This window comes from Euprymna scolopes, chromosome 23, assembly GCF_053919585.1.
Source record: "Euprymna scolopes isolate OS-2025 chromosome 23, ASM5391958v1, whole genome shotgun sequence".
NCBI lineage: Eukaryota > Metazoa > Mollusca > Cephalopoda > Sepiida > Sepiolidae > Euprymna > Euprymna scolopes.
The window spans coordinates 43,998,621-44,014,090 of NC_136504.1; the positions used below are offsets into that span (position 1 = coordinate 43,998,621).

General features: G+C 34.7%; 1 protein-coding gene across 2 annotated transcripts in view; it reads left to right on the forward strand.

Moving 5' to 3' along the window:
- Positions 1-15,470, forward strand: part of LOC145245856 (cytoplasmic polyadenylation element-binding protein 1-like) — an 80,476-nt gene that overhangs the window by 29,344 nt on the left and 35,662 nt on the right. For both annotated transcript variants that reach the window (XM_080107563.1, XM_080107564.1), the window contains exons 3-6: positions 3,886-3,987; positions 6,576-6,639; positions 7,651-7,819; positions 12,969-13,251. In XM_080107563.1, the coding sequence (XP_079963689.1) occupies positions 3,886-3,987; positions 6,576-6,639; positions 7,651-7,819; positions 12,969-13,251 (618 nt within the window). The remainder of the gene's footprint in view (positions 1-3,885; positions 3,988-6,575; positions 6,640-7,650; positions 7,820-12,968; positions 13,252-15,470) is intronic.

Consider the following 15,470-nt stretch of genomic DNA (forward strand, 5'->3'; position numbering starts at 1 on the left):
AACGGCGCATATATAAATTAGTAGCCGCCCGGCATTCCCTGGTCGTAAAATATGCTTAAATATATTTTGATTAATGCATATTTCGTATTCATATTATATTCGATCCAATATGTAGTAATGATTTAAAATTCAAGATTCGTACGCCACTACAGAGAATCGAAACCGAAACGTTCAGCTTGCGATTTACTTTTTCCTTTTACGTTAATGCCTAAGCTATGAAGACATTGGCACTGCTTTTGTTTTTCCCAGCTAAAACCCAAATAGTTTCGCATGAATTCGAATACTTTATATAAAGTTTCATGTCTGTAGACTCAAAACTGAGTTTGGTAGGCAAATTTTTTAAAAACAAATACAGGATATGCCGAAAATCAATGACCCATTTTAACTTTAAATAACCTTTATTTGAAGTTATATACATGGAATCAAAGTATTATAAAATAAAAGCGATAAATTATATTTTTTTACCTTAGTAAGCTTGAGGAACTTGTCTTGTAAAATGTGAAAAATAACATCCTGCAAATGCCTTCCATTTCCCCTTCACAAATTTGAGCTTGTTTTGATTACCTCTGCTATAATTTTTACCTAAGTTTCTGTTCTTATTTCTGTTTTTCTTTAGTTCTAAAGATTAGCGCGTGTTGACAAAAACCCTTTCCTTAGATATCACCACAATAGGTGCATCTCTCACATTGAAATGTCTTCGATAGGCTCTTTGGGTTTGAATTATTGAACCTTAATTTTAATAGTAAAATTGTACACTTTTTGTGCGTTGGATAGTACTGAATTTTTCTTTTAAAGATCTGAAAAAAACAAAAAAAAACAAAACTAAATACTTAGAAATATTTTAATGGGCCAGTAACTTCTGTCCCACCTTGTATATACACATACATAATTAGTTTTTACTATAACATTTTTACGCAAATATTACACAAGTATAAATAATATAGAATATCTGCATGAATATAATTAAACGTAATAGTTAACTAAAGATAATCACATAAAACCCGAAAAAAAAAAAGGAAATTAAAATGAATGTTTAAAAAGAATCTGCAAATTAGCTATATCTTTTTCAGATGAACGCAATTCCACGATCCATATATTCTATTTCTTTAAATAGAAATGGGTTTAATATCAATACACAAAACACATTTCTAGGAGTATAGATAATCATTCTAGTGACCAAAAGATAAAATTAAAAGTTGCTTGTATTGAGACTATTCTCATCTTTAAATGTCATTTGCACTTGAAGGACCTTTCACGTAACTGATAAGTACTAAGTAAAATTATATATGGACTATCCCTTGCAAAATTAAAAAAAAAACAAAAAAACTGGCACTAGATAAAATTCGGCAACTGACCTGTTTCAACTCGGTGCAGGTGATAGGAAGAATACAATTATTGCTTGAAGTTAACTCACAGCTCTCGAAGGAGGGTATGATAATCTTGTGGATTAACTAATGGGTCTTGTTCCAAATTCTTGAGTTCGAGATGGACCTGCAGTGGGTCAGGTTACATTGGCCGAAATGTGAGAACACTCAAGATGAGAATGGTTTGAATAATCTTAACACAATCAAACCTCCTCTCGGAAGCTGTTGCATATTCTGCATTTGCTATAATTTTGTATAGCATAAACTCATTCGTATTTGGAATCTTCGGACTAATGTTCTCATCTGGAGTCATTTTCACAACGTTTCGGTCGATGTAACTTCCGACCTTAAGGATTACCTTATCAAACTGGGAATGTTCCTGTCGAACCCTAAATGGAATTTTGAACAGGACTTTTTTTTTATTTTTTAATACTATGTACTTCATGGCTATAGTATACTCTTGTTTATTCAGCCATGACTGGATAGAGGTCCTAAGTAATTTGCAATTGTATCTTTCGGTCGTCCAGACTGAAAATTGAATCTTAAGGTCATGGCTGATGGAACGAAAGCATGCTAGCACCATGAAGTAATTAAAAGGTTCCATTAGAAATCTGTCAATTCCTGAGTTCGAAGAGACACAAGTGAAGGTCGGAGGTTACATTGACTGAAACGTTGTGAAAATCACACTCAAGATGAGAACAGTAGTCCGATGAATCCAAATACAAATAACCAATCCTTATCTAAAAAAATTCATAAACGTAAACTCTCGTATGTTTATGCATAACTAAAGTACTCCCTAGGCACGTGTACATGAGTGGTAGGGTGTTATTCTCAAAACTCTTTATCCGTTTGGACTTTTTTCTAGAAAAGTCCAAAATTGTGTTCTTGTAATTGAATTAAAACAAGACTGAAATAATGTATTTGCATTGACATTTTTCTAACTGGTTTCTGTTATTCCTCCCCCCCCCTTTTTTTTTTAACAAAATTATTGCAGCTAGGCGAGTTCGTGTTGTACTGGAGGGATGGAGAAGAATTAGAATTCTATCGAGCATTCACCATGAACATAACGATACAGTAGCGGCACCTAACATCTGCGAAAAGGGGCAGATGAGCGTGGGAGATCATGATCCACTAGGTTGTGTGGTCGGTTTTGTACAGCCAGGGCAAGAGTGCTCAGAATGGCACATTGATGCTGAACTGAAAAATGTGATTTAATGAGAAATTTTTTTTCACCATGTTTTACTAAATTGTTTTAATATATGAATTTTTTTTTTTTTTTTTTTTTTTTTTTTAACGTATGAGACTAAATGTATCCCTATACGAATTAAATTTGATTTTCAAATCTATCTTACGATTTAGCAATATAAGAACCCTCCTTGTAAAAGAGCTCGGTTTAATTAATTTATTCAAAATACTGTACAGAATTTTTTTTTTTTTTTTTTTTTTTTTACACAAGATTGCTAACAGTACAATCATTAAATCACTTGCTTTGTGAATTTAACTCTTTATATTTTAAAGTTTATATCTTAGTACTGTTATCTTCTATTGCAACGATACGCAAAAACTGTAAAATGTTTGACAGTCATCTTAATAGATGGGAAATTGAAAATAAACAAAATACAGCAGCATGGCTTACCAAACGCAGTAAAACTTAATTTTCTGACCTATAATTTTGAAATTCTGTATTTGTTTTTACTTCAAATTGTTTTTGTTACTTTCACTTAGCCGAACACTTGTCAATCGAAAATGAAATTCGATATTTTGTGACTGCCAATTTCAAGATTAAAATGAAAGGAGGTTACAATAACTTGACCCACCCGCCAAGTTCCCGGACTTTGGATTAACGGTACACGTTATAATTTTTAAAAATCGGTAATTCTGAATCTTTCATAATTCGTCTAAGGGAGGTAAATCTATTTTGGGAAAGTAGTTAAAAAATTTTAATTATTCTATCGTCGCATTTTATTAACATTATGAAGTTAAAGCATTTTTCTGCATTTTTTACGTGCCCCAGCGTAGTATAAACACCCCAACCTCCCATGTTAAGAACTGCTTTTCTTAAGCCGTTCTTAACATGGGGGAGTTTGGGGTGTTCAATACGCTGGGGCACGTCGTAAAAATTTATCCATTTTCTAATCCTTAGTAAAATATTTACCTCCCTTAGACCAGTAAGTTCAGATTGTGAATTGCTAAAAAATCCTAAGCTTAAAGATCCCCCCCCCCCCCAAAAAAAAAACTGATCGTCATTTTCGACTTGTTTGGCTAAGTGAAAGTATAACTAAGCAAATTTTGAAATACAGGATTAATTTCAAGACGTTCGCACTAAACAGGTCGGTAGGAATTTAACCTTTACCAAACACAGTAAAATTTATCCTATTTTTAATGAATCTTTTTAAACTGCACGAATACAATGTTTGGGTTCCGTTCTTTATGTACTTATATATATATATATATATATATATATATACACACATCTGATTTATAAAATACATTGAAAATTTTCATTTCAAAATCTTTCAAGATGCTGTAAGTCAGTACTCATTCACGCGGGATCCTTTTGCTTCAAGTCCAAGCGCCTACAATTATCCTTTCAACATTTCACAGTCGGATAGCAGCATCTCTTGTAAGTCTGTCATTTCTTTTTATCTTTAAAGTCTGTTTTGTCTGATTAACAGAAATTTTTCAACTTTTTTTTTTTTTTTTTTTTTTTTTAACAAATAAAATCCATTTTCTGTAATTGAATTATTTATAAATAAAATTTTTTCTTTAAAAACTTAAATTTTTGTAGTCTAACAAATTAAACATGGTAATAACGTATCGAATACAGGATGCCAAAATTTCTATCCATCAACCAGACAAAAATGAATATTCGGATTTCTTTTTATCAGCTGAAATATCAGAATTCAAATATGCTCTCTGTGCAGTGATTACTGTCAGTGTAACAACTTAAATGCGCATTCGTCTTAATCAGGTGTTGTCGTGGCCTTCATAGACGGACCCTTTCCATCGAGTCTCGGTTTTCTGCTGACGTCACAGTGGTTGGTGCTAATCCTCGACAAAGATCTCAAAATGCCTGAAATTATTTTTAGAGGATTAATAGATCCTTTAATGTATTTTTCCTGACTCTTGCCATCAGGATCCTGATATTAAAAATGGATGCTTCTCTGGAGCAGTTTAAAAATCTGAATAATTTTTGTAGTAATATTACTATTATACTGGATAATTTTTTTTTTTTTTTTACACTTTGAATATTTAGATTTCTACAACTGATTAGGGGATTTTTGCACTATTGAATTGAAAAATGGCATCCGTTCCTCTCCAGGTCGGATTTTTGTGCCAAGTTGATTTGAAGAAAAAAAAATTCGGATCCTGTGACAAAATGAATTGTGGAATTGTGCTGACAATAATCGGCTGATATCCTCCTAAATATTAAATGTCTGGCCAACATTTGACGACGTGATAGAAACATTTGACATTAAACTTAATGGTGGGCATTAATAAACATAAGTACACGTAAATTGCATATTGCTCCGCCATTGTTCAAATTTCAAGGCTTGAAGTTGGTTTCTTCGAACTCCTGAAGTATTCAGCGGCAAGGAGGTCTCTTCAGATTCCAACAGTCAACTATCATGACTGCATTCCAGTGACCCTGATACATGGTCTCCATCTCTTTCAGGGTCTTATGGAATCTCCCCCCCCCTGCTCGTTCCTCATTGAACTCGGTCTCTCAGAAAACCAGTCCATAAATGAAAGCTGGTAGTGCGTACTGATGCTCATGCTGCAGCCTAGGCTTCTGAAAGCAGTGAGCATAGTTCTGAGTAGTTTAAGACTTTAGTGTTGCCAAGTTCTTCACTACGAGAAAAAAATGCTTTCCATGCTTCCAATTCAATTTCGCTCATTGAGGTTTCAAACTCTGTATCTGAGCTGCTGGATATGAGGACCGTCAAAGATGCCAGCTTTCAATTTCTCCATAGTTAATTCTGGAAAAGCTTGATACAACTGAAGCAGTTTTCATCCTTGTCCAAGGCCTTGGTGAACTGCTTAAGCCGAGCTTGATGTGTAGTGGTGGAAGGAGTATTCTGTCGACCAGATGATCGTTAATGACGTTCCTTTCTTTACAAGGCACCAATTCTCTCCTGTGGAGATCAGTCCTTCATGTATGCTGCACACGAATTTTTGGAAGAATTCAAGGTTTTCTGATTTCGAACTAGCCCTTTTTCAACGTCACCTAGAACTATCGAACCTGAATACTTTTCATTAAAAATATTTTCCGATAAAAATATGGCATTTTACCCCACCAACCTTAAAATACAAAAACAAAACATGGCCATAGCTGAAGTTTTACCTGATTGAGCGAAACTAATGTGATTTTTTTTTGGATTCTGTATCGGATTCGTCCTAATTCAGCTGAAAAATCGCAGATAAATTTGGCTAGTGTTACACATCAATATCTTGTATACAAATGGACTGATATTGTAACTTCAAAAGATTAGTCCTCATTGTTTGACTTTGCATATTTTGATAAACTAAATTTTTCATATCCTCAATAAAAATGAATTTTTACTTAAAATTCATGAAACTATAATTATGTTCCTTATGTAGCAACACACCCAACCTATTCATTTTGAATTCATGTAAATTAGTATCAAAGTCTAGTTTCTGTATAAATGTGATCGTGTAATTAGTGTTTTTTCTTGTGTTTGGTTGATCCACCACTCTAATGCCTATATTTTAATGTTGGAAAAATTTACCGTTCCCAAAGTACGGGGGTGGGGGGCACTCTGAATGAGAACAAAAGTTCATATGGGTCTCCTTCTCATCTAACTACAGCATGGTTGTTTTAAAGACCTATGTTCCCAAATTTTTATAGTCTCAAATTCAGCTCGGATCCAACCATGGTCTGTAATTCTCAAGGTATTTCTCACCATCCACCTGACAAGAAACTTTGTCTTTGAGTTACCTTTGGGTCTTGATAAGTGACTCGTAAAATAAAAACTCATGTCGGATCTTGAAACCAGAATTTTCCTGACCTGTTTGTCTTTTCCTTTGCTGGTACATAGTTATGTAAATAAAAATAGACTACTTATTTTAAATGGGTTCTCTATTAGTCTTGTATAAACTTCAATTAAAATTTTCGTCTGAAAGGCGTATGCATTGGTAAAATTCATTTTTGGTGTTTGACATTTATTTCTAATTTAAATTGTCTAACAGATTACACACCCGAGAGAAGCCAAATACGACCGATTCGTGGGGAAACTTCACCCAGTTCTTCAAGGTAAGAATATTAAATTTACATATTTTAAGCTCCTAAAAAGTGGAACAGAAAACAATTTTTTTTTTTTTTTTTTTTTTACTAATCAAAATCCATTGTTGCTACTCTTTGGGGGTGGTGGTTTCAATCCTACCCAAAGTCAACCAGGGGCTTAGTTAGCCAAAAACGTGGAAGTCGTTAACTAATGAGGATACAGTTAGGACTTTCCTATCCTGTTGCGGTTTACCACCTTTTTGAAGCCAGAGAAATAGTTGGGAGAAACTAGATGAGGATAATACTCTGTGATGGTACGATTTCAATATTTTCATGATTCTGATACAATTAGATTCCAATTCTTTATGAATCTCAATATTTAACTATAAAGTTTCCCACTCCTTGTCTTCTATTACTGTAAAATACGTTAAATATACATTTTTCTCAAACCTATAAACAAACGTGTGTGTGTGTGTGTGGGGGGTAAGCTGATCTGTAGATTTTAGCATTATTAGTTTAAAATTAATATTTTATTACTTCCAACAAAATCAAATAAAAGATTATTGAAGGAATCGCTTTTTGCATCGGAAAGTATGCACAAATTTTTCTGATTGTCTACACGCACATTTCTGGTGACGTTATTAAAATTGTTTTCCACGTTGTATTAAATTCTATACTAGGTCTGCTGATTGTCGCCTAGCATATGTACTGCTACTTTAAGTCCTCTTAGTCTCCACCGTTCTTAGACTGAAATTTATTTCATCCCAGAACGGTAAATGGCTTCCCTTTCCCTTCCGTATGTGGTCGGCCAAACAAAACCTTTTTGTCATATTCATGTATTACTTTTTATGGACTTAAAAGTGGAACTGGTTCGAACTTAGCCTTCTTATTTTCAGTCATCGTTAACTACTTGACCACTCCCTAATTGTTATGAATCTTGCACTGCTTTAAAATTAATTATTGTAGATTTACTCAATATCTCCCTAAGAAATGATTGCTAAAACTTTGCTAGGCATTTGAAAAACTTGATTTTTCTTTCAGTGATTATGGTTCCCTGTCTCCACTCAGTCCTTTTTCGGAATGCTTGTCCCCAGTGGAGCGACTTCTCTACAACCAAAGTCCAAAGTCACGTTCTCAGACCCCCTCTGAGTATGAATCGTGCTTTTATCATGAAGATGCCGCGGAGAGTAGTGCCCTCGCCGATTTGATGGTATGAATTTTTTTTAAAAATTAATTCTAAGGTTTATTTCTCCTGATGCTCTTTGACCAGTATCCTAGAGTGGTTTTGCGGCCTTAATAAGCACGACTTGTTAAAAAAAAAAAAAAAAAAAAAAAAATTAAAACTTTCTTTCAGCTTTACATCTAATGGTTTCTCTTACATTAAACCCTTGTATTTATTACTAGAAGGGATACCCAAATTTTTTGGGATTGACTGAAATCCTACAAATTTTATCAAGGCCTAGAGATCACTCGAGGTTAAGGGTGTACAGTAGTCAATTGGACAATAGTAATCGTTAGTAATGGAAATTAGTTAAATTTGTCAACTTAAGTGGAACAGCTCAAGAACTTGTTTACATTGGACTTGAAGACAACCATATTGTAGTCAGCAGGAAGACAGTTCTACAGGCGTGCAGTTCTAAGAAAGCTTTGTTCATGGAATCTGTTTAGGTTTAGGCACAGATAAAGAGTGGGGGGGATTATTCTTAGTATTTTCAACTAAGAAAGTTTGGCGAAGGGGGGGGCATAAATTGAAGCTCAGTTGAGCACTTGCCATGAAAATAACGATAAAGCAAACTCGCAACATCTCTTCTGTGAGATAGAGGTTGCAGGGAAGAGAAAAGGACATCTCATACGATGCTGTGAAGTCTATTTTGAACTCTATCAAGGCAGGAAAAGTCCTTTCTAACAGCTCCTGCACAGATGTGGCAACGGTACTCCATCCTTGGACGTACCGATGTGTCAACAAGATTACGCCGTATAAATTTCAGAGATATTGCTATATCTCTCTATATTACTATTTTTAAATACGTTCGGACACACACACACACACACACACACACACACACTTTTGTAGAACGAATTTTTAAATAGTCTTTATTTGAACTTTTATAATAAAAATATTTGTCTGAAATTTTTACCACTTAGTCTGACAGGCCCGCAGCAATTGTCGGGGGAGGGGCTTTGCTAAGTGATGAATGGAAAACGAATTCTCATTTACACATTCGTGTGTGTGTAATAAACATTTGTTGTTGCTTGGATCAAGATCAAAATGTATCTGATCTTCAGATGCTGCACTTCAATTTCTTGTTCTCTAAGAATCCAATGTTGGCAACTTTAATTTCGTATATATCTGAATCTGTTATATTGAAGATCAAATAAAACGTTATTGATTTTTATTTTCTTCAAAGATCAAATTCCGTAAAAGAATTTCTCCACAGCATGAAATAGCGATATGTTAGATTGAATCTAACAGTATTTTCCTGTTCAATTGTTTCTTTAATCGGTTTGGACTATTTATTTCATGCCGTGAATGATCATCAGATTACCTCTAAACGTCTTTGTGGATGATTTTTCTTAAAGACCATTATTTTATTAAAATAGTTATTTTATTGTAATAAAATCTAAAATCTTGTTTGGGTCGTTTTGATCATTCAATGTTAAATCGTTGTTTTGTAAGTCAAATTTTGAGTCGGATTTGAAAGTCGATACTTGGCAGTTATGTGGGTGTGTGATCTATATAGATATCATGCACATATAATACCGTCGTGGGCTCAGACGACATAATTAATGTTGCCACACTGGTTCCTGTTAGATCACCGAAGTTAAGCAGCATTGAGCCTGGTTAGTACTGAAATGGGTGACCATTTGGGAAGACCAGATGCTGTATGTAAACTTTGCTTATTTCAGCATTGTTTCCAGTCGTTTAGCAATTCTCTTTTCTACTAGATTCGAGCAGTGTCGATTCAGGAGAGTTGGAGATTGCGTAACCCTTGCCTCACAATTACATATGCAGCTACCTTTTACAGAGGGTTATCCATTCTCTTGATATTCAACAGATGCATCAGGTTCTGAGTGCTATCCGGACACTGCCTTCTAGTTAAAAAAAAAAAAAAAAAAAAAAAAGTTGCCAAGTCTGCAAAGGATAAGAAACTTGTCTGCCCATAATTCGCCTTTATATAGTTTATTGTTGCCACATATTAGGTTGGTGCTAAAATTTTGCTTTGTTGACGTTCGACTTAAAATAAAAAATTTTTTGCACCAACCTAACGGATTGGTTTCCTGTCTGTGCCAAAATTTTTAATAGATCTACCAGTGCAGTTGCATCTGTTCTACAAACATTTCCACATAATGTGCACTGAATTTATTGCACTTGTATACTTCGTAACATACTCCTGACTAGCACAAATCCAGCGTTCATCGTCGGTCCCTAAATGTTGATTTTCTATTCTAAAAACTGTCTTCCTTGGACCACTTGCTTTTTGGAATTCCCATCCCTGCTCCGTTTCTCTGACCATATAAACTTGTAGAAATTTTAGTAATGTTAACCAACACCTTGCTGTCGGCTCGTCCACCCTTCATCCAACAAAAAAAGTTAGAGTATGCAAGGTCTTATTCCGTGTAAATGTAAGAAAAAAAATGCATCTCCTTTCCAGCTATGGTGTAAAAGACGACTCTTCATCTGTAAAGGGCACTAGTGTAGATAAAACCTTTGAATACTTATGATCAGGTGTCATTATTTGCCTGATGGTGAAAGTGGATCTTGTTCTCACCGATGCATATTTCGTCGCAATCAAATTAATCTGAGGCGGTCAATTTACAATTATATGGATGTAAATTTCAATGAAATGTGCTCAATTGAGCCTCAATCTTGGGGTTTCTTTTTAAAACATTCACAGTAAGAACTCTTCACCTACAATGAAAAAACTGTCCTTTCGTGTGTGTATAACTAAGACAAAATTTTCATGTTTATTTTTAAAGAACTCCTGTCTGAAACTATCATGGAACTACTTCCCTATAGACTGCAACATGGTCATCTTCAAATACTTGTTATGAACCTCCCTCATAATTAGCTTGTGTTCATGCCATTCATTTTTCAAATTCTTATAATTTAACTAAGAATCTCATCAACCCATTTTTTATGAGTAGCTCTTGGTCTTAATTTAATAAACTTATTGGAAGTCAAATGTGTACTTTATGTCCAATAACTTGGTTTTTCAAAGTTTAAACATTCATTAGTCAGATTAATCATGATTTGACTTTGATATAAAACGTTAATGCTTGTCTGAGGTGCCTTCAATAAATTTTCATACTTTCACATAGGCACTCTGATAGTACATGCATAAAACTCTGGGCCCCCTTTGAAGTAATCCTCTCTGGCTGCAATGCACTTGTACCATTCCAGCAACTTCTGGGAGTTCTTGTGTCAATGATCCTTGTCAGTCTTTATCTCTATTGTCTCACAACTGGTTCTAAGGTTTTCCTTGAGCTTAGGGAATAACCAAAAGTCACAGGGAGCAAGATTTGGTCTACAGAGGATGAGGCACTGTCTTGATGCCATCTTTGTCCTTATCACAGACTTTGACCGAGTTATGGACTGGTGCATTGTCCTGGTGGTAATACCACTGACCTGATTTGAACAGTGCTGGCCTCTTCTGACAATCTCTTCCTAAATTCCTTTAACTACTCAACATGGTATTCCTTGTTGACTGTCTACCCAATGGAAACCAGTGCATGTAGATTATGTCCATGCTATTAAAAGAGATAAATTTCTGGGTTGAATTCCTGTCTGGTCTTGGGTCTGGGAGAGCATGCTTCCACTGAAAACTCTTGATCTCTGAGTCATAGCAGTCGATCTAGCTTTCTTTGCAGGTCACCAGAGCATCAAGAACTGCGGGATATGTATTAATAATCTCCTTGCTGTCATGACAATGTCTTTCTGATCTTCTCTGAGCACTCTTTCAGACAAACTTTGCAAATCTTCTGCATCTTCAGGGCATCAGTGTAGTTCCTACAGACATCAAACTGCACTTATCTCTACAGACACGATGGTCCTTATGAAAATTCTTTATTTAGCCAACCAATTTTTTTTTTTTTTTTTTTTTTTTTTTTTTTTTTTAACACTTACTCCTACACTCTCATCCCATACTCCCTTCCTTATTTGAATCTCTTATGCTACTCAAAAACTGATGCTCGATTCAAAGATGGTTCAAAAGCAGTCTGAAGCATTCCATACGTTTGGCATTTTTCCAAGTTTAAAGCAATTATTTGCATATCGTCCTCCTGAAGTATCCTCGTGTCCAGATTTCCTTTAAATTCATCAGCTGTGACAATCTGGCTTTAGTAGGGTATATTCCAATTCCTCCTGTAGCTGTTCATTTAAACTGGAAATCATAAATTGGTCAGTCATTTAATAGTATGTATAGGAATACTTAACTCTTTTTAAGAATCTATGAAAATTTTAAATGTCTGTACAAGTCTGGGAACTTATTGAAGGCACCACGTAAATTGATCTTTTAAACCAACGCATTTTAGGTGAACACATAAGGTACTGAGATGTCATGTTGAAATTATTAATTAGGAAAATTACCCAGCGGAACAATTACAAGTTTAAATAGAATTTATTGAATTATCAAGTTTTATTGTTTTTAATGTGGAAGTGTTTTGCGACATTCAGTATGACAAACTAATTTCTCTCCTGACTTAAATGGACTAAAGTTAAGCGTCTGCCATCTTTAAACAGCATAATTATAGGTGATTTTTTTTTTTTTCCAATACATCTAGCAAATCTTAATTTTTGTAATCTATGCCGATTACATGACGCAAACATGATTTCGCCTGATGTTTGTCTGCAACAGGCGACCTGCGGGCCACAACCCGACTTTCCAGATCAGTTAATGTGGCCCTTAGTATTTATTTCTTTGATTTTATAATTATGCACTTTATTCTTGAATTGACCACATAAAATATCAGGGTTTTTTTTTCTTTAAATTTCTAAAGGTATACACAATATTACTGACTAGTTTTCATAAGTCTAAAAGTTCATTTTATTCCTGTAACTGGCCTTGATTGTTGCTACAACGTTCAAATGTGGCTCAACCTTAGAAAATGTGGCACAACCCTGGTCTAAAAGATCACTAATTTACACAAGCACCAAATAATTTTTGCAATGTTTTCCAACTTTATTTTTTTACGAAGCCATATTTACGTCAATTTCTCAACTTTTCACTTCTGGTTGTTGTAATCAATTTCGCTTTTCGACTACTCTGCAAAAAAAAAAAAAAAATGATATGAAGACGCTACTTAAAAAAAATTCTAAACAAATGTTTAATTGTATACGTTTCTGTGCATCTTAATTGTAGAATTCTCTGAGTCTCGGCCAGACCTCTCTCTCCAGCCAATTGGACACAAGTCAGGCCATATCGTCTTTTACCCATCCCAGCCAGCTTCCACGTGCCAATGCTTACAACAACGCTGCTGCTGCGGCCGCCGCTGCTGCAGCTGCTGCCGCCGCTGCAACATTTCAGCCCCAATCCACTGCTGTTGACCTCCTCACTGACCGTAGATGGGCAGTTAACCCTGTCTATTACAGTCCTGACCCACATTCTGTGGATAGAGCTGCAAGACTCCATCGAAGTGCTGCTGGTAAGTAGAATGAAGATGCATCCATAGTACCTGTCTTACCTCAGTAAGATATTCAATTCTTGCTTTCCTTATTTTGTCCCTTTAGTTATCAACTTCCATGGTAAGTTTCTAACTGAATTTACCCATCAAACGATTGTCATTTTTTTTTTTTTTTTTTTTAAATCACTCCAGAAAAGACGAACTCGATGTAATAAGCTTAACACTAAAAAAAAAATGTACGCGATTTTATATTGTACTAGCACGCCTTGCCTGGCCATAAAATACGCTTAAATATATTTTAATTTATGCCGATTTCGTATTTTAAAGCTAATTTTCTATTATATTGTTAGCAGTATAGTGACTTCATGTTTTAAAGAAATATAACTTGGGTGCTATCAACTAGAATCGAAACGCTTAGCTATCAGATAAGTATTGTATTTACTAACTTATGTATTAATTATAACTAGGGCTGTGACAAGTTTGTTTTGACTCTCAAGTATATATCCGGCACAGTTACTCGAGAACCATATCACTCATCGAGAAACATAGTATATTAACTGATATATAATCGAGTGTCAAAAAAGAATATTCTCGTGTCATAGCCCTAGTTGTCTGATTGAATCTGATTCTTTCCGTAAAACCGTGCAGGCATCTTATATATTCAAGCAAGGACGTCCGCACGATCTACTTTTGAGTTTTAAAGAAATACAATTCATAAACTGTATTTAGTGATTTTAAAAATGGAGTACAAATCGTAAAAATGTATTCTCTAACTCCACCACTAACCATAAGTCCAGATTGACTTATTGCCACTCCCAGATTTAGTTAATGAAATGTTTTGTTCCATAGTGGTTCATTTTTAATCTGATAAAACCGACTTTTTCTCCATATGTCACTATGTTAATGTTCCAAGTACAGTAACCACTCTGGATATGCTGGCCCTAGGATACCCTTTTTCTGGACCCGTGGTTACGATATTTGCACCACTTTACTGTGTTATTTGTATTATATACGTGTTATATACTGTACTGTATTTTGTTACTAATTTTTAATGCCATATCCCGGAGTTCGACTGTATTTCTTGGTTTTCGTGTTATTTGAATCCTAGGTATGACCTTAGGCATCCAGTGATGAGATCCTGTTAATGTTGAGTTGCCCTTTAGTTATCATTGCTCCCAAGTCTATTTTAGGCCAGAGTTAGGGCATCTGATGCTACCAGATCAGCCAGTCTAAAGATACTGGTTTAATGACCAAAAAATATACCAAACAGGTTTTCTTTATTTGTATTATTTGGTATCTTCAGACTCTCTTGAGTGTCATTTTCACAATGTTTCGGGCGATGTAACCGAGCTCTGTGTACGTTGTTGAACTCTATTTTTTTTTTCTGTCGAGCTCAGAACTTTGAAGAAATTTCGAAATGAACAAAATTCCTGAGTTTGACAAGATACACCTGAAGGTTACATTGATCCAAACGTTGTGAAAATGACTCTATAAGAATAGTAGTCTGATGAATCCAAATAACCAATCCTCATCTCCAAAAAATTTTTACATTTGCAAAACTCAACTATATTCTGCAAAGTAAAAACAAAAATTTCTAAAACAAAAAACTCCATGAATAAATACTTGATAATCTGTATACATAAGAACTAACAGGGTGTAAACACTAAACAACGGGAAGAGTCTATCGTCGCAATCTGATAAATTCTCCGTAAGTGATAACACCCTGTTGGTTAGTAAAGACAAGTTTCCTAAACGAACTCCATCCATAAATGTTTCCCATCCCTTAATCCTGCATTCATGTTATCTCGCAATTACTTATAACGTCACCAGCTAACTTTCGCCCCCACCGCTTTTCTTTTTATATCGCAAGTTTCTTAAAACGTAACTAGCTAAAGTTCAGAATAAGATCACTTTTCTTTTAATGGTTGATTAAAAATCTTTTGAACGCTGTTATTAAAACTAAAATTCTTTCCTACAGTTTGCATTTTGGAGACGGAAGTGTTTTTTTTTTTGAGATAAGTGACTTCTATATTAATCCTACTTTTTATCTTTAGATTCAAATATTAATAACTACATTTTATTTCAGTATTTATGTATTTGTTATATTAAATGCTAGCGTTTTTCTCGTCCATAAATGTTTATTTATCTACCAAGTTTTATCTGGGCTGACGTTATCTGCCTGATAGTCAGGGGCCCTAACCTTGGATTAACCACTAAGGAGGCTGTCTTATCAGCAGGTA